Source organism: Myotis lucifugus, unplaced genomic scaffold (assembly GCF_000147115.1).
Source record: "Myotis lucifugus unplaced genomic scaffold, Myoluc2.0 scaffold_1, whole genome shotgun sequence".
NCBI classification, from domain to species: domain Eukaryota; kingdom Metazoa; phylum Chordata; class Mammalia; order Chiroptera; family Vespertilionidae; genus Myotis; species Myotis lucifugus.
The window spans coordinates 35340467-35363272 of NW_005871049.1; the positions used below are offsets into that span (position 1 = coordinate 35340467).

General features: G+C 33.8%; 1 protein-coding gene across 2 annotated transcripts in view; it reads right to left on the bottom strand.

The window, feature by feature from the left end:
• GLRA3 (glycine receptor alpha 3) overlaps positions 1-22806 on the bottom strand; it is a 134809-nt gene that overhangs the window by 39825 nt on the left and 72178 nt on the right. For both annotated transcript variants that reach the window (XM_014456790.2, XM_006081906.3), the window contains exon 5: positions 22277-22359. In XM_014456790.2, coding sequence (XP_014312276.1) covers positions 22277-22359 — 83 coding nt within the window. The remainder of the gene's footprint in view (positions 1-22276; positions 22360-22806) is intronic.

Here is a 22806-nt window from a genome sequence, read left to right on the forward strand (position 1 = left end):
TCAGAAAAGCCACTTCCCTGCTTCCTGAGTAAGTCCTACCACCCCTACCTGCCAGTCCCCAGCCAAGCAGGTCGTGCTTGATTCGTTTCCACGGAATCACAAGTGAGAGACACTTTTATGACCCGGTGGACCAGGCAGGGAGGTTGGATGTCAGCTCTCCTGGTCCTTCCCTTGCCTCTTGGGCCTTTCAGTGTCTTCGTTTACACATCTGCCAAAGGAATAGAATGATCCTTCTTTTTACAGGTAAATTTCAAAGGCATGATCAGTTTTCAGGAAGTGCTTCAAGACCCCGGGCGAAATGAAATGGCTAAGAACTCACTGAATTTCCATCCCTGTTACCAGGTGCTGCTGCTTCAGACGACAGGGAGCACTTTTCGAGATCCACTGCCTTAGATTGTCTGGATTTTGCTGTCCACCTCAATAGCAGCACTACCATCAGTGTCATGGATCCTCATGCACTACTTGGTAGAGTTTGTAAAGTCATCCAGACTGCAGGGGTACACCTGAATTCTGGTTCCAGGCAGATATGGAAGATACAGAGTCTGCAAGACTATGCTCTCGACCACTGGACGTAGCACAGCAAGGACTTATGCTGGACTCACTCATACTGGAATACATTTCATTGAACCCTTCAAGTAATGATTTAATTGCTAATCATAGAAGGCTTTTACTTTTGCTCGTAAGTCCTTTGATGTATTCATTATAAATACCATTTTACATAGAGAGAAAATAGATGCACATTTCTCAAGGTTCGAAAGATAGTAAAATAGGCACCAATTCTTATTTGCTTCTAGATAAGGCATGTACCTTATCCTTCCATACCTGAAATCTCTAAAGACACAATATGGGCAGTTGTATCCCAATTTAGACAAATAAATGGAGAAATGAACTGAAACCTCATTTTGTTTTTACATTCTAAACTTTTCTTAGGGGCTTCTGTGAGAAGAAACTCGCCCTCTGAAATTCCTTCAAAAACAAGCTTGCATTAGTCTCCAATGCCATTCATAGGCAGCACATTTAACTTGCTCTTGTATTAAATAATCATCCACATGAAATGACTTAGGTATGGGCATGTCATAATCAAACTATGCTTCTTCGTTATGGTCCATAATATATTTAAGTTGGAAATCAGAGGGAAAATAGTACCATGGCATGTGTAAGGGATAATTCATTATTCTGGGCAACTTACTAGATATCCAAGAAAAATAACTAAATGAGACTTTTGCTTCAATAAACCTTCAAACAAAGCTTTAAAAAAATCAATACTCTTCTACACAGTTCAAAGTGTTTTAGCATCCTTACACTTTCGGTTGGCAGACGTTTATACAAGTCTGAGAATGTTAAGGAGAACAGACTGGCTAAGGAGATCAATGTTGTGAGTTGAATTGCCTTGTACTGTAATAAGCTTCACAGCAAAAAGAACCTTATTCAGGGAACATTAACCCTAACCTCAGCCAGAAATCTCATTTGGCAGCTGCAGTGAAACTTGTAAACGAATAGCTCGATGCAACCAACACTTGTTTCTTCAACAAGTATTTATTGAGCACTGACTGCATGTAAGGCATCCGGCTGGGCATCTGGGAGTGTGAGGTGGTGTTGCCAGGTAGAAAATAAGTGACATGGGAGAAGTACCAAGTGGTGTGTGCCTTCAGAAGGGGGATCTATCATATCCACTTGAGTTGCATCTTGAGAAAAGGCAGGACCCATATATCGAATATGTGAGAGGGCAAAGGAAATAGCATCACCCACTGAAAGAAACTGGGAACTCCCACGGCTTATAACAGACCTAGCAATAACTTCATTGGTCTAGAGCAGCGGTTCTCAACCTGTGGGTCGCGACCCCTTTGGGGGTCGAACGATCCTTTCACAGGGGTCGCCTAAACCATCGGAAAACACATATATAATTACATATTGTTTACAGTAGCAAAATTACAGTTAAGAAGTAGCAATAAAGCCCTGACTGGTTTGGCTCAGTGGATAGAGCGTCGGTCTGCGGACTGAAGGGTCCCAGGTTCGATTCCGGTCAAGGGCATGTACCTTGGTTGCAGGCACATCCCCGGTGGTGGGTATGCAGGAGGCAGCTGATTGATGTTTCTCTCTCATCGATGTTTCTAACTCTCTATCCCTCTCCCTTCCTCTCTGTAAAAAAATCAATAAAAAATATATTAAAAAAAAGAAGTAGCAATGAAAATAATTTTATGGTTGGGGGTCACCACAACATGAGGAACTGTATTAAAGGGTCGCGGCATTAGGAAGGTTGAGAACCACTGGCTAGAGCCAGTTTGCATAAAAGAGCATATGGAACGAAGAGATAAATTAATGTCAGATAGTGTAAAGTTTAAATCCTAGGTGGAAAAGTTCAGTCTTTAAAAATTCCCTGTGGGCAATGATAAACAATTGAGTCTTTTGAGCAGGGAAGTGACGTGACAAGAATTGTGCTTTAGAAACATTATTCCAGCAGGATCCTTTCATGGAATTCACAAGGTCTGAAGTGCTTTATAAGCCTAAGACATAATTTACGTTCTTCACTGTGTTGACATTTGCCCAGATGGTGAAAAAACAATGGTGGGTAAAAGTTCTGGTGCGTTAGCATCATTAAAGGCAGTGGCCCCAAACTGCTGGCGGTTATTGTGCTCTTTAGCTCAATATATCACAGCAAGAACAATGCACTTTTATTTAAGAATGTTCTTGATCCTTGATAGATTATTTTATCAAATTTTGACCCTTATATAAATAACTTTTACAATTCTGTGTGTCAAAATGGGAAATGCGTATCAAGCAAGTCAGCTGCATACTATGCTATGATAATTCTTTTAAGGAAAAGCACCAGCATGATTGATTTGCAGGGTAAACCAGCTGGTTTTTCTTGAAACACCATTTTCTCTTGAAAAAAAAAACAAAACAATAAAACACACCATGTCTGGCAAACTGTGGATATTGTGATTAGGTCTATGGCAGACCATTTTCTTAAAAATAAAGGAAGTGAGTGAATCTATCACACCTAGGTCAACGACTGATTTGTTGTCACTGATAGATTTGTGCTTTCAAGTCATAACTAGAATTTTGAAAAGGTATTATCCCAATACTTAAGGATTTTTTGATGAGCTTCAAGGTGACATTAACAAATGTGACCTTTCAATATGTGTGTCAATGTTTGGAAAATATGAATAACTCATTAAGCTACCATTTTCTAAATGACCAAAGCATGATGTTAAAAATCATGCATAGGGCCAGGACAGTGTGGCTCAGTGGTTGAGCATCAATCTATGAGCCAGGAAATCACAGTTCAATTCCCAGTCAGAGCACATGCCTAGGTTGCGGGCTCTATCACCAGTGGGGGGCATGCAGGAGGCAGCCGATCAATGATTCTCTCTCATCATTGACGTTTCTATCTCTCTCTCCCTCTCCCTTCCTCTCTGAAGTCAATAAAAAGATTCAGGCATAGGTAAAAGATCCATTCAAAGTGCAAGCTAGAGAAGTGGATTTTAATTTACAAGAGTATAAAGAGTTCATTGATTTGGTTTCCAATTTCACATGCAACTAACCTTTAAAGAACTACCACTGTCAGAAAATAAAGATATTTGTGTGTTACGATGGATTGTTTTGTGTGGGTTTTTTTTTTTTGCATATTACAGAATTTCCTTCTTTTAAAGGCTGAATAGCATTCTTTTGTATGCATATACATTATCTTTATCCATTAACCTGTCAATGGGCTCATAGGTTGTCTCTGTACCTTGGCTATTTCGAGTGGTGTTGCAATAAACATAGGAGGGCCAATATGCCTTTTGCACATGTAGTCGTAGTAGGAAGTAGCCTTTGTAGATTGGCTTCTTTCACTTGGTAATATGTATGTTGGTTTACTCCTTTTTGGTGATCCTGATTTCAATTATTTTGGATAAATGTCCAGAAGTGGGATTACTGGATCAAATGGTAGTTCTACTTTTAATTTTGCAATAATAGGGATGAACTTTGAGGATATAATACTAACTCAAATAAGTCAGTCATAGAAAGATGAATATTGTGTGATTTCACTTATATGAGGTATCTAAAGTAGTCAAATTCATATCATCAGAGAGTGGAATGGTGGTTGCCAGAGGCTGGGGAGAAATAAATGAGTCAACAAGCATAAAGTTTTAGTTAAACAAGATGAATAAGATCTAATGACCTGCTGTTACAACCTCATACTTACAGTCAACATACCGTACTGTACACAAAAATTTGTTAAGAATGTAGATCTCATGCTACGCATTTTTAACACAATAAGATGAATTATTTTTTTAAAAAAGGTTTGTAAATCAGAGCAAAATAATCTGAAAGAAAATTCCTTTACCAATTTGTGCTGAAATGAGGATTCTAATTTACTGAAATATTACCTCTTATTTATATTCCTAGTGGACCATTGCCAAAAAATGACAACTTTTTTCTTTGTCTTCTCAAGAATGCAAACAAACCTTTTCAAAAAAATTTTAATTATTTGTCAAAATTAGAAAGTAATTAAGTGTGTATTTAAATGAGAATATAATGTTAAAGAAATTTTTAAAGTTTCCAGTCTAAGCCACAGACAAATAACTTATACCGCAGTCTTTGCTTATATAGCTCATGTCACTAGAGTAGCCTTCTCTGACAATCATATAAAATACTTGTCCTCCAATTAGCCTATGGTCACCCTTTCCTCTTTATTTTTCCCATAAAACTTATCTTTGCCTGAAATGGTATATGTTGATCAAGCTTTAATTTTATTTACTGTCTTCATAGCATCCTAGGATTTAAACTTTATTCTGTTTTGGTCACTGGCATGTTTCCCAGTACTTAAAATAGTATGTGGCTTATAGAAGGAGCTTGATACTACCACACACCTATTGGTACGTACAAAGTCCAGAACAGCACCACCACCAAATACTGATAAGAATGTGGAGCAAAAGAACTCTTTCATTGCTGCTGTGAATACAAAAATGATGGAGTAACAGTTTAGAGGTTCCTTACAACAGTAAACATATGCTTACCATTACATCCAGTAATCATTCCTTAATATTCACCCAAATGATTTGAAAACATGTCCACACAAATTTATAACAGCTTTATGCATAATTGCCCAAACTTGCAAACAACCAAGATGTTCTTCAGTGGTACATTCAGACAATGGAATATTATTCAGTGCTGAAAAGAAATGAACTAGCAAGCCATGTAAAGACATGATGTAAACCGGCATGCATATTACCAAGTGAAAGAAGCCAATCTACAAAGGCTACATCCTACTACAACTACATGACATTGTGCAAAAAGCAAAGCTATGAGGACAGTAAAAAGGAATCAATGGTTATCAGGGGTTTGGGTAGGGGGAGGAAAGAAAGAATAGGCAGAAGACAAAGAACATTTAGGGCAGCGAAACTAGTTTGCCTGATACTATTAATGGATATATGCTATTATAAATTTGCCAAAACTTAGAGAATTTACACCACCAAGAGTGAACTCTGATGTATGTTTATGGATCATAATAAACGTACCACTCTGGTGTGGGGTATCGATATTGAGAAAGGCTGTGCCTGAGTGAGGGGCAGGGATGGGATTGGAAAATCTGCACTTTATGGTCAGTTTTGCTGGGAAACTAAAACTGTTCTAAAAAAATAATGTCTATTTAACAAACCAAATCTCACCAATAAAGACATTCAAATATTACAAATAAGAAAAAATAATATTATTGAAATGTGGCCATGGATTCAATTTTACCGATCCATTAATTTAACAAATAATTACTGAGTGCCACTCCATATAAGTACATACGTACATTAAGGTGCTAGAACCACAAAATGACCTGGCTCCAATCAAGGCGCTTATAGTATAGTGGTAGCTGATAGTAAAACAGATAAACTGACAGATTGTGGAGTCCTACAGAAATAAGCAGAGAGGTTGATGAGAGCTCAGGAAAGGGTCCTAACCTAAACTGAGGGGTAGAATCAGATAAAGTTAAAGGGAAGACTGTAGAGATGAGTAATGATTATCCAGGTGTAGCAGGGTTAAAATAGATATTTACCATATTCAGATGTGAAAAATAAAAGAGCGAGCATTTGTTTCAACTCCTTGAAAATGCATCTAAATATGACACCTCCATTCCATCTGATCAGGTGTACTTCAGGGACAGCAACTCAAATTGACCAATTGGAAATGACAATTTCTTTCTGGGAGCTTAGTCTTAAGGGAAAATGTTCAGTCTTTCAGGATTTCTCTTTTTCTTCCTTTTTTTTTCTTGTCAAGAAGCCACTTGGTTATAAGAAGGCGAACCAGACATCTTTGCTTGCCAAGAAATCCCTAGATTACTTCTTTCCTTGTGGTCTCTCTGACTTAGCACTTGTTCTAATTTTTTTTGGTGTTTTATAGATTAAGTATTATTGTTAATCACTGTTTTACAATACATCATTATTGGTTTGATAGCTCTTCAATTTTACTTCTAGATTCTCCCATGGTATAAAAGAGTCTGAGACTATTTTAATGTTTAAATGTTAGGCTAAATCTATAAAACAGCCAATATCAACAATGGTCCATATGTCGTTACCAGACCCATTAAATAACAAAGAAACTAACATCATTTTCAGGGCAGCTAACTCCTGATCTGAGTAGTGGCAGAAGTTTTCAACTTTGTTCCCCCTGCTGGCCACTTGGTGTACAAAACTGAGACATCTGTGAAGTATCCGTGAGGGACAGTGTTGTGGAAAATTACATTAGTTGTAAGTGAAGGCTGAGTAGTGCTGCCATGGACCGTATATAAAGTAATCCGAATGCTTTGAGATCAACAAACATGTATTTATTTTATGATTGGCAACACTCACATTTTTGTAAAAAAAACCCTTCAGGCAGCAATGGGCTAAAAGAAATGAAGGTTCATATTTATTTAAAAATTAAGCACCGAGTTTACATTTCACAAGAGAGTTGATGGTGAAGTGCAACTTGAACATTTAACATTCATGAAAAGGGGCTACATGGATGGCATTATCCACGTAAAAGCCAAAAGACACAAATGAGCTGAAAATACATCAACATTTATTTCAGAATTTACAGTCCTTTAAAGAATACTGCCCAAAGATGATAATTGGATATGTGCATTTGCAGGGGGAGCATTTACATATCTATAATAATAAAAGCATAATATGCTAATTAGACTTTTTTGATATAATGTTTTCTTGGAAAAGTGCATAACAGAAAATTTGCATGCAGTTAAGTAAGATTAGTCTCATTCCCTGCTTCAGAGAGAAAGTTGGCTAAATTAATTTTAAATGAGTTTAATTTTTAAATTCAAATCTTTAATCCAAATACGCTTTTGGAATTGCATTTGTTGAAGATAAAATACCCGATGCCCTTGTAAATCCTATTGTAAAGTCTCTCTTAAATTTATTTAAGAAGTTCAACATTGAAAATAAATGTCATTTATTTGTGATGGAGCTGAGTAAAATGTTTGTTGGAACTCATCACTGTGGTACAAACTATGTTCCTTGTAAATTAAAAAAAAACTATGGAGCTGCAATATTTTTGAAATTAGTTGTGATACATTTGATTTATTTTATATTCATAAACTCTGTTACATTCTATCAATTGAAGAGAAACTGTAGCTATTAAAATTTACAACTTTTTAATGTAAACACAGAGTAACTAAACTACAATTTTTGTGTGTAACAAAGCTGATATTAAGTTAAAATTATATCTCATCACGACACAACATGTTTTCTCTGTTTACTGCTTGTCATTAGTCAATTTTTTTTAAAGTTTGACTATTTAAAGAACTATTTGTAAATATTCTGGAACTCATCATTTTATAACAATGATGAGTTCCAGATATATTTACGAATATTCTGATTATATTCTGTAATGCTATTGAACTTTTGGTAAATGGGTTCTCTAAATTTTGGCTGCATTGTTCAAAATAGGTTGGAAATATTTAATCAAAATTATTTTATAAATGGAGCATTAAATTTTTAGATTTTAAAGTTTTTTTAGCAAATAGGATTTATTAAAATGAAGTTTCTAATCAGGAACACATTGAGATCAATCCTTACAATAGAAAGGGAGAAACAGTGAGGTCTTAAATAATACATTTATATTTTAAATTTAAGAATTGTGCTATGGAATACATTAGCTTAAGGGAAGATTATATTGATGTATTGCGTGTTTTTAATTAGGTAACATATTGAAATGAAATGAAATTAAGATGACATATTTTCTAGCATCTGAAGTAGCAAAGAATTTAAAAATATTCCTAAATAGAAGCAACTACTTTGATTGAGTAGTGTTCCATAAACATATTTGTTGCTAAACAGTACTCTTATTCAAGAAAAAGACAGTATCTATAAACATATATGGGTTGAAATAGGTTACCTATTTCAACAAAAAAGTTAAACCAGACTTAGGAATTATAAAATATTTTAGCTATATAGATTATTTTCTCAATTAAAAAATGTATAGTCTACACAGTAAGATCAATTGCCAGTATGAAAATTTAAAAATATAAACATTAAATAATCATTATTGAAAGAAATGATTGCAATAAAGATACAAACATGCTGTGGTCTTGGGTAAAAGGACTCATTATTGTGAAAATGTTATTTTCCCATAATTAATCTACAATATTAATTCAATTTAAATAAAAATCCTGCCCTAGCCAGTTCTCTCAGTGGTTAGAGCACCAGCCCTCTGACTGAAGGGTACTGGGTTCGATTCTGGTCAAGGACACATACCTTGGTTGCAGGCTCAAACCCCAGCCCTGGTCAGGGTGCGTGGGGTAGGTAACCAATCGATATGTCTCTCTCACATTGATTTTTCTCTCTCTCTGTTTCTCCCCCTCCCTTCTTCTCTCTCTAAAAATCAATGGAAAAACATCCTCAGGTAAGGTTTAACAAAAATAAAGTAAAACATCCTAATGTAATTTTCAACTGGAAATTAATCTGAAGTATAAAAGTGCATGCACAGCAATGGCAATTTTGAAAAATAAAAAGTCAAGAAGCAAGAAAGGGAGAAATAAATGGTGATAGAAGGAGACTTGCTTGAGGTGGTGAACACATAATACAATATACAGATGATGTATTATAGAATTATACATCTAAGACCTACATAATTTTATTAACCAATGTCACCCCAATAAATTCAATAAAAAAGAAAAAAGGTCAAGAAGCAGACCTGCCTAAAAAAGGACAAGTTATATAAATAAAGCTATGGTGTTTAAATAACTTCAGCTTTGGAGCCTCTGTACCCATTAGGTACAGAACAGAGTCCAGAATCAGACGCATATATAGAAATTTAAGGTAAAAATGACATTTCAAATCATATGGAAACATTTTTAATAAATGATAATGGGGAAAATGTCTACCTTCTTAGAAAAAGATTTACACAAAAATGCAGTCTACTTGTGTTTAAAATGTAAGCACGACCTGTGCTATAAAATTCCTGTGTTAAATATATATTTTAGTATTTGGGGAATATGGGAGGCATACTTGATTAAGAAAAAGATTTTATGATATATATTTATATATTTACAACCCTCTGTAGTATGAAAGGTATCATAAAGTTAAAATTTTGAGGACGTATACAAAAATAACACCTATAAATAAAAATGAAAAGATAATCTCATATAAAATCAAAGAAGGTTTAAACAGAAAACAGACTGAAGAAACAGTAATGGTCACTAAGTATGCAGAACAAAGAAAGCTCAACCTCAGAGAGTAAAAGACACAATGGAATACAATTTTATAGTCATCAGATTAGAAAAAATAACACCTTTAAATCTGAAGCAAGATGGCCATGTTAATATGTTTTGTACGAAATATTATTTTTTAATTATCTATATTTTTTTATGTTTGAAATGTCTTTTATATTTATACCACAGAAGGAATATAAAAAAAGGGGTCAGGAAGCAAATTTGAAAGTGGATAACAGTGAAGAGGATTTTGAGTTGAGTTTCAGTTGTTTGTTTATTTTTGTTTGCTTTTCAGTTTCTAGTGTTTAAATTTTCCAGTACAAACATGTTGATTTTTTTAAGACATCATTCAAATGTATTGTATTATCCTTTTAAAAAACCAAATGATCTGTAGTCATTTTAAAAATAGCTTAAAAGACTACAAAAGTGAAAAAAGGTTATTGCTAAGTACTTTATATCCTGAGTAGTATAGTATAAAATAAACACTCAAAGGGAAAATTGTGGGCTGCAAAATTAAGTTTAGAATTAGTTTTCAGATTTTTTAATATTGTAGATTCACATTTAGTTTTAAAAGTGAACTAGAATCATATTTGACCTGATTTATTCAATTGAAAAAGAGAGAGAGAGAGAGAGAGAGAGAGACTAAAATTTCTGGTTTTGACCCAGCTTGCAAATTCTTATGTTCTTAACTAGCAGCTGGAATTTTAAAAACAAAAGGAAGAAAATGCTCAAACTTGGCACATGCCTGCTGATTATTGCCAGGAGAAATATCACTCAAGTAAATTTTATTGGCCTGACAAGGAACAACTGCTACGTCAAAATGTATTTAATTAAAACATTTTTATTCATAATTTACACACTTAATTTGAATAAATTTACCATAACCAGGTTGTTATCTGTGGTTTCCTTTACATTATAGGCCTGCTAAATTATCTTTCTAGTAATTGCCCTATCTCTAAAACTCTCTGGTGTAACTAACCTATACTCATTATTCTGCTAGTACTTTGGATACATAGCTCTTTGAAGACCTAAAACACTTTATTATAGACTGCAGATGTAATCTTTTTCCCTCTTTCTCGCAGACAATGGTGGACATATAATTTGTGACTTAACTGCTTTTTTTCAAATGACAATTACACTGAAAAATTTATTCACATTTCTCAAAACTTCACAAAATTACCACACATTGAACATCCAGTGTTTTAAAGTTCTGATGAGAAATCTCAACTAAAATCAAAAGATGACCAGATCGTTTAATGAGGATTGGATGGACTTCTGACCTAGGAGAGGATATCAGAGGGCTGTCTGAGTGCCTCTTTGGAATAAACTCCAGCTTATGGAAAAACATTGTCTGGCTACCAGAAGGCTGAAGGTTCAGATCTGCTCACATTTATGAAATAATTTATTTCATAGACCTAAACTATAACAAACAGACTCTACAAGCCAACATCAGTTTGGCAATATCTAAAAGTTGTGTAATGTTTTGAGTAGAGAGTAGAAAGGCACTATAATAATCTTTTGACTGGCCTCAGGGTATTTTGATGCCTGATATTTCAGGATAACTAATTATTTATAAGGACCACAATTTCTCTAATCCTTGGGAAGAAAGTCCTGAATAATATTAGCAAAAAGACCCACTTCAAATTCTTATTTCCAGAAGATTTGAAGAGTATTATTATCAAATAGCAGAAATTTTAACATGACTACATAAATACCAGAGAATTAAATTATAAATTTATCTTCAAGGTGAAATATTATAAAATGTCTTTCACTGCAATACATTCATTAAAATGCAGAAGAGAATACAATTCTCTTTTTATCTTATTTTAATTTTCTTGTTTTCTAGTTGTTTACTTTCATCTTGACCCTCATTACAGGCAATTCATCACATTATTTTTGTTTACTTGCTTGATTTTGTTTTCCTCCTGACCCTTTTTGTGAACACACCATGGTTTCTAGATGCTCTGATTTTAATTTTGCATGTCAGATTTGTGGTCTTGTATATTTAAAGAATTTCTTGAATCCTAAAGTTAAGGCAACTTTTGCTGTCATCTAAAACGTAGCTCACTTATCTTACAAAAGAGAAAACTGAGTCTCTGAAAAATTAGTGGATCTACATAGTTTCTTAACGAAGAATGTAAACTTATGATGCATTTTCCTGAATTAGTTTTCTTACACAGAGCGCAGCAATGGAGCACACAGTTTAAGGAATTATTGAGATTGGACACTGGGGCCATCCCTGGGAAAGGCGCTACCCAAATTTTGGAAGAGCATTCTCTGGAAAGGTCCTTTGAAGTAGGATGCAAATATGAGAGTTGGGGAAACTGGGGTTATTTGGGAAATTAATTAAGGAAGAAAAAAATGGTGACAGCTCTGAGCAGCAAAGAATAAATGGAAGGATCACAGAAAAAAAAAGACATAATCTTATTACCAATTATGCTGGAATATTAAGGTAAACCATATAGTCAGCAAGATATTTGAGGAATTCTAATGTTACCCTTACAAACAAGGATTGCAAATAAAATCCTGCCCAGAAATCAGGATTTTAAAGAGATTCCCAGGTGATTCCAATGTGCAGCCAAGGTTGAGAACCACTGCACTAGTGCATGTTGCAGACATTTCTCAGGCCTGCCCTTTCAGGAGTACATAAAGGTATGCTGTCCAATTCTCTGGATAATTAACTAGGAAAGATATGGATCATCAAGTTATAATTATGGACTGAATCTGGCAAGATGATATTTAACTGGGGATAAGGCAAAATACTTTGCATTCAGTTAAGCAAATCACCTGGGTAAACATGGAATGGGCCACATAGAACTTAGTTGTAGTACTTAGCCAACTGCAAATGGGGTCTCAGTCAAGAGTGCTTTGTAGCTGCCTCTAATGTACAAGTAATCTTAGGCTGCCAGTCACAGAATGACTGGCACTGTCACCATGAGGGGTGACCCACACTGCATGTCTTGGTTTAGGCCAATGTGTGGAAAGACATCCAGCCGGGCGGGAATAAGCAGAGGAGAGAACTGGAGATCTTTTCATATGAAAAAAACAAACAAATGAAATTTGTATATTTAACTGGGTATATTTAACTTGCAGAGCTTACTTAAGAATACCAGAGTCACAATTTATAAATATTTGGAAATCATCAGATAGATTTCAAAATGACGGATGCTTGTTCCAATTTTGTGAGCTATTAATTCATAGCAGTTTGCTCAGTCCACTTCTTAATTGTGTGACTTTGGAAAGGCACTTAACCTTTCTATACCTTAATTTGCTGAAATAAGACCTATCTCATTAAGTTGTACTTATGATTAAACCAGGGACTATGTCTGATAGATATAAAACTATGGTGACATCAACTTTTTATAAGACTTGTAACTATATTGTGTTTTTAGTATATTATCATATGGTTAGACTATTTCATAATGGGCAAAAATTCAACCTACCAAGAAGGGGACAGATTGGGAGACAATGGTCATGGTGTTAAGTAGAACGAAATAGTTAATGTTCAAGTGAGGACTGATTTTATAAGTAACTAGTGCATTAATGAATATTTTTGTTTTGGAAAAACTTACTTTCTAATCAACATTGTAACTGCAGAGGCGTAATACATACTCAGAAAACAAGAACTGTCTGTATCTCTGACTATTCAAGCAAAAGGCACAATAGTATTTTGAATAATATCTACGCTGTATAAATTATGAAAGAGCTTGAATAACAGTACAGATGATTAGGAAATAATCATTGCTCAAATCTATCATTCGCCTTAACTAATATTAGCATAAATTCCAGAGTAACCAGTCAGTTGAATCACATGTAGTTTTGAAATGAATCTGAAAAATTAAAAAGCAAAAACCTCCCACCTCTCTTTATCCAAGATGGGGGTTTTATCCAAAGCCCCATCAGAGCATATTTTGAAAGGTTTTTAAAATTTTTGTCAGAACTCTGTCTTCAAATTAACCCTTAAAAGTATTTTTTTCTATAATTTTTGGAATTTAGGCTGTTCTTTGTTGAAAAAGTCCTTTCTACACCAAATTGTTTTCTTATATTTGCTTTTGCAACCTGAATAATTAAATGTTCTTTAACTTTCTCACACGGGTGATGTTTTCCTTTTTTTGTTACCTACATTCCTCTTTAGATATGAAATACATAATTAAATCCTTTATGAATATAGTGATAATTTATGTATATCCTATGTCATATTTGTCTTTTAATAAATAACAGAGCTTTATTATGACTCTAAAAATTATTATGCAATATTCTTCCATGATTAAAAATATCCTCTATTTCTTTTTATCGTCTAGAGGAAAACTTGCTCATCTAGGCTGACACAAATAAAAGGCTGAAAATAAATCTTTAGGGGTTTTTTCTTACCTCTATTCCTGCACATTGACTTGCACTGATAGTCTAAATCATAATATAGCTGTTTCCTTCCCTCGTAGATTAGCTATTTATGAAGCAACCAAACAAGATGCATTTATAAATAAAACTGTGATGTTAATGAACATTTGTCTTTTGAAAAGATAACCTTCTGTTTTATTTCATTCATCCAATTTAAGAATATCATGCCGTGGATGCTGACCTTGAGTAAACTAATAACAATCTACTCCAGAGGAGGAAGGTTAGTGATCACTTTAATATTTAATTTACCTTCTCTAGACACGTCACTCAATTTTACATCTTACCAGTAACAATTGCACATGAAAATTACATAGTGTTTTTTAAAATTAAATAAAGCACTTTGTGAAAAGCATGACTTCATTGCACAATTCCCTCTGTAGCATAACAGAGTTAATCTTTTTATTGATATTTTATTAGGTGATATGAATTTTGAGGCCGCAAGTTGTCATGGTAATTGGCCTGTGTATTTTCTGGCTGCACTTGAGAGTAAAAAAAAATATTAGAAGGAAAGAAAAATAAATGAAACTAAGACCATTTCTGTACACCCAAAAGCAAGCATTCACTGTATTTATTCCAGAATTCTTTTGCGAGGTGGAATGAAGAATGTTCTAGACCAGAGGAAGAAATGGTACATTGAACCTCTAACTTTTATAAAAGTGGTCAGGTAAAACTTTGCTGAGATTTGAGGATAAAGCACACTGTGGATCAGGCCTTTCGATTTGATAAAGGAAATGTCTGAAACTGGGACAAACAAATGGAGCCACTTTCCTTCTGTTGGCTTCAGTGGAATTCTCGGTGATGAGAGTTAGCTTTCTAGTTTAATCTAAGCTTCAGTTTAAGTGTGATTATTTCATTTTTATTTTTAGTGGCAGCAGAATAAGTCATTATGCTAAACACCATTTGAATTGAAGTTAATAAATTTTTACTTATACTTAAATATTGAAAAAAAGTTTCCCATTTTTTTTATGTTCAGTGCAAGTGCTCCGTGACTCTGCATTCCATGAGGAAACTTGATTAGTCATATCATAAAGAGCATTTTACTGTCTTTCTCTGTTTTACTCTTTCTTTCTGTTCCCCAGTTTTGCTTAAACTCAGTGATGCTCTTTTTTTGGTCTTTATTTTACATACTATCTTCAGAAATTTCATTTATCTTCATGTCTACAAGCAATATTTCTAATTTTATCTCTCTATAGTTACACAGACATTCTTATTTCAAGCTCTATTCCAAGACACCCATAATCTAAAATAAATTTCTAATTAAATATATATTTTCACGAGAAACATGGCATTTTTAAGCAGATGTCAGCTTCTGCACTTCTTTTTCCATGAATCACCTGCTCTCTTCTAATTCATGTAAATGAAGCAACATTCAAACCCATGATTGAGAGAAATCTTGGCAAACTCATCTCTGTTTTTTTAAATTTTAATTGATGAGCGAGAGAGAGAGAGAGAGAGAGAGAGAGAGAGAAAGAGAGAGAGAAACATCAATTTGTCATTCCATATATTTATGCATTCATTAGTCGACTCTTATATGTGCCCTCATGGAGAATTGAACCCACTAACTTGGTGTATAGGGATGATCCTCTAACCAACTGAGCCAAGGAAGGGAGCCTGAACTTTATGCTTAATTCTTATGGAAATCATTGAAAAAGTCTTTCAAATGTTTCTTTTCCCCCCCATTATTGTCTCGGTTCTTTGAATATTTTATTACTTTATGATGAATTTAGCTATTTTGATAGATTTCTTCTCATGCTCTTAATTAAATACGCTTTGCCTGATTATTTTTCTTCATTGCCGATCAGTGGATATGACTGGAAGAGAAAGTTGCTCAAATTTTTCTTTTATTGTTTTTAATCTAACATATTTACTACATTTCTAACATTTTTTTATTTTGTATTATTTTATATGCAACCTAATTTTTTTTCTCCTTAAAGAGTTTCTCCAAGGTGTGCCTAGCTTCTCAGACTTTTCAAAGTATCCGCTTTGTGTTTTTATGTGATTCTTTGAATGTTTTCTTTTTCCTTTTTGGTCTTCTTGAATGGAATGCCTAGCTCAGTGGTTTTTTAGGGCAAAAAACTGTTTTGGTTGTATCTCAAAATTTTTGATTCTTAGTGCTTTGTCATTTAGTACCAAGTCTTTTTTTTTTTTTTTTTTACTTCTTCTTTAAACAGTCATTTAGTACATGGTGTTAATAGTTTCCAGGCACATTACTATATAGTAATGTATAATAATTCATGTTAACATCTAGAAATTTATAGTAATTTTATATTATTACTGATTACATTGCATTTTAGTCAGAGATCACATTCTATCATGTGTTGATTCTTAGGAATTTATTGAAGCATCTTTATGGCTTACTACATAATCTTTGTAAATGCTCTTATTTGCTAAAAACAAATGAAACTATGAAGTTTCTCTCTGCAAATTAATGAATTATTCTGTTCAAATATTTGTACCTATACTTTGAAGTTATTGACTTATCTATTTTTAAATCGTATTCAAGTTATTGACATCTATTTTTAAATCGTAGTTCTGACTGCTTTATATATTTGGAAGAGTACGGAAGACGTTTTCATAATCATTATACCTTATTTATGTATTATTTCTTTATCAGCATGTAACCCAAGTGTTTCTCTTATGATTTTTTCCTATAATTTATTTTTCTAATATAGAAATTATTACCTTGAGTTTTTTAAAAACATATTTCTCTAATGTGCATTTTTTGTATATCCCCCAAGTTTCTTTGTATGGTATTTTTAAAAAGTGTTTAGTTGACAACATATTGTAGAATTTTAATATTTGTGAATATCTAGCTTGAAAATCTATTTTGATGCATAGATTTAACCTTTGCATCTATTTTAATTATAATATTGAGAGCTACTTTTGCTCTCTTCCCTTGCTTTATGTATATTATATTTTTATTTATTTTCTTCTTTCTCACGTTACATTTGATGAATCAGTATTTTTTTAGCTCTGGTTTGAAAGTTATTTATTCTACTTTTATTCTTTGATGTTACCCTTAGCTCACACTTTTGTTGTTGTTGTTGTTTACTCATCAATTTCTGTTATAGAACTCTTCCTCTGATTCTCCCCGCATGCCTCTTCTCCGTAACTTTCTTTTTCCTACACTAGGAATTAGTATCATCCAGGGTTTTAAATCCAAGTCATGAATGTACACTTTTAGGGGTGTAGAGTTATTGCTAGTTTAGACAAAATAATTTTCTAAGTAAATTTCTACGTTTATTCACTCTTAGTATTGTTCTTCTTTGTCACTTTCTCCTTTGTGCTAACAGTACAGCATTAACATGTGCTTATCATCTTTAATGGAATTATTATATTGAATAAAAAACTCCTCAACTAGTTCTTGAAGTCCTTCAAAACAGGGACTTTGGGGCTTTATTTATTGTTGTAGCACCCAACATATTATGTGAAATATATTAGGTACTTGATAGATACTTTTCAATTGATGCTTAAATGAATGAACATCCTCCAGGTCACTTAAAACAGTCTGGCCATTGACATGCACTTACTGAATATTTATTGAATTACTGAATATCATCACAAGCTACTAAAACCTTTGCCTTTAAATTATGTTTCTTTTTTTCTTGTTTCCCATGCCTCTCAAACCAGTTATTTTTCCCGTTTTGCAATCAGAATTCACTCAACTGTCAATGTTATGTTCCTTACAGCTCTTCTTCCCAGTAGATTAAACTCTTTTAAATCTTTTAATTTGTGATTTTAAGCCATTATTTTTTTTAAAAAAAAAGATGTGGGTATCTGCTATGAGTTTAAGAAAAACACCTTGAAAATCTGACCTCAGGAACTTCCACTTTGACGGGATTTTAATGTCCACTAGAGAAGGTTAATAAACACTATCTCTATTTTGAGCCAAATTAATTTCTAATAAAAGAGCAGGAAGTACTTACTGACTGAAATATGAAAGGGACACTTGAGGCAATCTACTCATTCCTGATAAAGGATTTAATTGAGCTTTTGATTAATTTGGAAGTGTTCTGGGAAAGGAGGAACAATGAAAGGTCATGTTATGTCAACACTGTCCTGCAAATTAGCCCTTTCCTTACTCTAAAAAAAAAATAAAAAAAAATCCAGAGACCCAGCTATCTCTCAGGTGCTGTTTTTTTCTCATTTTTCTTTAATAACTAACTTTCACAAATAACAGATTTTAATCACAGCTCTCACTTTCTCATGTACTTTTTTAATTTTGAAATCCAGATTTGATCCTCATCATTTGAATCACATTTGTCTCTGTGATCAATAACGATGGCTTTTTTAAATTTAATTTTTCAATTACAGTTGACATGCAATATTATGTCAATTTCAGGTGGACAACATAGTAGTTAGACATTTATTTACTTATGAAGTGATCCTCTAATTAAGTCTAGTATACAATATTATTGACTATATTCCCTATGTTGTCCTCTCTTCAATCACCTTTTAAAAAACATTTCACGGCATTTGATACTGTTAAACAGATCTCCACATTCTCTTCTCTTTTGAGATGAAATGCTATTGATTTGAATTTGCCATCTATGATGACCCTTTAGCTGAAATTCCTTCCGACACCCTCTAAATATAGACATTTCTTACGGACCTGTTCTTGATGTGTCTGTTTTCCTCTCTATATTTTATCCTTCAGAAATTTCATCTTATTTGAATGACTTTCCATATGGCTTTGAGTAGTGTATCCCCAGTTCTAACTCCTTCCTTTGGCTTTATACCTAAGTTTCCCAAACCACAAATATATTAAGATTTGGATTTATTAATATTCCCTTCAGCATTTACTTCTTCATCCTACGTTTTCTTTCTTTGTCAATAGTTCTAATGTGATTCTACTTATCTAAGAGCTTTAGCTCTGACTCATCGGAGCCCAGAGCCTTTACATCAACTTTGTATGGGAGCGAATGAAGGGTGGCAAAATATGCCACCCCAAAATATGCCACCCAAGCATAAGGGGTATTTGAGATAAAGGCACTTGAGAAATAGCAGGTGCAAGGAAGGCATTCTAATCTCCCCCTAAAACAGGAGCTAAAAACTCCCATGTAAAAGATGTGCTCTTTGGACCAAGAAAAAAGAAACATTCTTCAACAGGAATCAAAGTCAATAGAACTGTGTACATACAGACCTTGTTTAAATAACTCTTATCTGCCATTAGCCTCCCCACACAGTTTAGTTCTTTTTCCACAATTGCCTCTCTTTGTTCAACCTAGTATGAAAGCATTAGGTTTTGCCACTTCTTTGAGTCTTTATTTATTTATGAGGGATCCCATGTTACGTAAAACTTATATTAAATAAATGTGTATCCTTTTCTCCTGTTAATCTGTCATATCTGTTTAATTTTTAGGCCCAGACAAAAACGTTTAAGAGGGAAAGATAAAATTGGGCCTCCCCTACAGTATCAACCTCTAATGTTTCTACCTTCTACATCATTCTGCTTTGACCCTATTTTTATTATTTTTGGTTGGAGTATTATGAAACTTTTTACTTTTTAAAACATTTTTAGTTACAGTTTACCTTTAATATTATTTTATAGTAGTTTCAGGTATACAACATAATGGTTAGAAAATCATATACTTTTCAAAATATTCCTCCTGATATCTCCAGTACCCATCTGGCATAATTCATAGTTATTATAATATTATTGACTATATTTTCTGTTATAGAACTCTTCCTCTGATATGTACCAATTTGTACATATTAATACCTTCACCTTTTTCACCCAACTTCCCAATTCCTCTCTCCTCTGGCAACTGTCAGTTTGTTCTCTGTATCTATCAGTCTGTTTCTATTTTGTTTGTTTGTTTATTGTGGTCTTTAGATTCCACATATAAGTGAAATCATATGGTATTTGTCTTGCTCTGACTGGTGTATTTCACTTAGCAAAATACCCTCTAAGTCCATCTGCATTGTTGCAAATGGTAAAGATTTTGTTCTTTTTTTCCAAGTAGTATTCCATTGTATACATGTACCTCCACTTTTTTATCCACTCATCTACTGATGGGCATTTGAAACTGCTTCCATATCTTAGCTGTTATAAATAACTGCAATGAGTATAGAAATGCATACATTCTTTTGAATTAGTGGTTTGGGTTTCTTAGAATATATAACCAGAAGTGGAATTGCTCCTCAACATCACTAATCATCAGAAAAATGCAAATTAAAACCACAATAAAATATCACTTCAGACCTGTCAGAATGGCTATTATCAAATCAAAAACAACAAGTATTGGCAAGGATGTAGAGAAAAGAGAATGCTTGTGCACTGTTGGTGGGAATGCGGATGGGTGCAACCACTATGGAAAACAGTATGGAGTTTCCTAAAAAAATTAAAAATAAAACTGCCATATGAAATCTTCTTAAGTAACCTTGGTTCATTTGGCTGAACGAATATTTAAGAGCATAATACTGACCAAATCATGCTCTTGCTCCTAAATCTTGGCCTGGTCCTCACTGCCTATTGGGTAACATCCAGCATCTCTGGTTTAGTAATTAGGGCACCGGTTTGCCTTAGACTATTTTGCATGTGATTTTTATCTCAATATCTTCCCGTACACCTAATTTTGCAACCAAGATACAGAATCAGCCTATCCTCAAAATGCCTTTATAATATAGATCAAAAAAACCTACCTTGCTGGGAATCTTTTGTTGTTCTTCGCCATTTTTATTGCTAATAGCTCCCCCAACTAAAACTTGATTATTTTATTTTAATCTAATTTAGTACTTTATCCATGAGTATGCTTAATATTTAAGAACTACTTATGAAATTAATGCATTCAAATTTAACCAGAAAGGCATTAATATCAGAGAAATAGCTATTTTCATTTTCTTACGTTAAGAGAACCCAACAGCATGGGTGGACCTGGACACTATTACGCTAAGTGAAATAAGCCTATCTGAGAAAGATAAGTATTAGATGATCTCACTTATTTATGGAATCTAATGAACAAAATGAATTGACCAACAAAATAAGACCCAAAGCATGGAGGCATGGAACTGACATACCTGAATGTAGGGGTGGGGAGTGGGGGGGGGGGCAAGGAGAGATAAACCAAAGAACTTATATACTTATATGCATAGCCCATGGACATGGACAATAGGGTAGTGAAGACCTGGTGGGGTGGGTGGGTAGGGGCTGGGTGGAAAGGAGTAAAGGGGGAGAAAAAGGGAGACATCTGTAATATTGTCAACAATAAATGTATATATTTAAAAAAAGAGAGAGAACCCAACTTAGAGGGTGACCTCATTCCCCCATGAAGTAGGCACGCCATCTAGTGACAGCTCCCCCACACTACAAACCTTGCCTCGCCTGCAAACCCGAAGATCCACCTTTAAATTTTCCTCAAGGAATATATCAAAACGAAACTTTAAAAAAAGATAGAACATAGTGCCTTAAGAAAAAATATTGAATAATATTTTTTCTATGGCATTAAAATTAAACCTGCATACCAATTAATTTAAGGTTGACTATATATAGATAAGTTCAGAGAAACAGAAGGACCTGAAGTTTTTATGTGTTGACATTAATCAGTGATGTATTTGGATCCACTTTGAAAGAAGAAATTTTTTAAAAAATGTCTGTTACCTTGGCTGAATCTCTGATAAAGTGTGAAAAATTTCTTTCCTCCTAAGATGACATATATAACAAACCCTGCAGAGTACTCTGAATAAATATTAGCTGAGGAGCAGCATAATAGTTCAGAGTAGCATAGACTTTGGACCCAGATGGTCTGTTGTGACAACTTTCATGAACTGGAGCACAAAACTCAATTTCTCAGAAGGACCATTTCACATCTTGAAACATGGCAATAACAATATCTTCGTTGTATGAGAAATAACATATGCAACTATTTGGTCTATACCAGGTAATCAATAACAAGTGATCATTTGGTTTTAATGATTATTATCCTTTTACCTTTGATAATGTGTACAGAGACATAAAACTGCTTTTCAAGCTTAAAAACTATTATTCCTAGGTCCCCAATTTCTTTCTTTATCATAGCATTTAGTGCACATGTTGATAGACATCATGACTCCCAATACCTGGTGAGAGATACCATGCTTATTTAGTAAATATCTGACAACAACAATTACAAAATAAATTATCTATAGAATACATTAAAAACCTTTTATATCTACTATATTTCTTAAAGTATTCAGAAAAAGTAAGTTGTTCGTACTTACAACTCTCCAGTTGCATTATGCACGTTTGCACATCCATCGGAAAATTCTTGAGATCCATTGGACAGGAAAGTGTTAATGTCAATCTGAAGAAATTCAAAGCAATTATTCTTTAAAAAAATTATGACATCCTATGAATGTTATATTGTTCGGGGTACAATTGGAAAGCAAAGTTGCTCTTGGTAGTGACTAATGTTTATTCAAATAAAATTTGTTCCAAGTTGGCTGTTGTTTATCCTGAAACAGCTGTACCTTCATATGTAAATCTGATTTGGGGGGAAGGGAGAAGAGCTGTATATTTAAACATCCAATCACGTATATTTATCTATCCTTTTTTTCCCTTTAGAGATGGCTATAGACGTCTAAAAGAAGTCTTTATTTCCAGAAGAGACCTTCAAAAAAGAAATCTGAGTGAGATCGATAAAATGAACACCAAATGCCAAAGAATACACTTCCCCCAAATCACATGGAGCATATTTGAGGAGGCAAGTATATCCTGGGAATTGGAGTTCTAAACATGGTAAGTTGGAGTG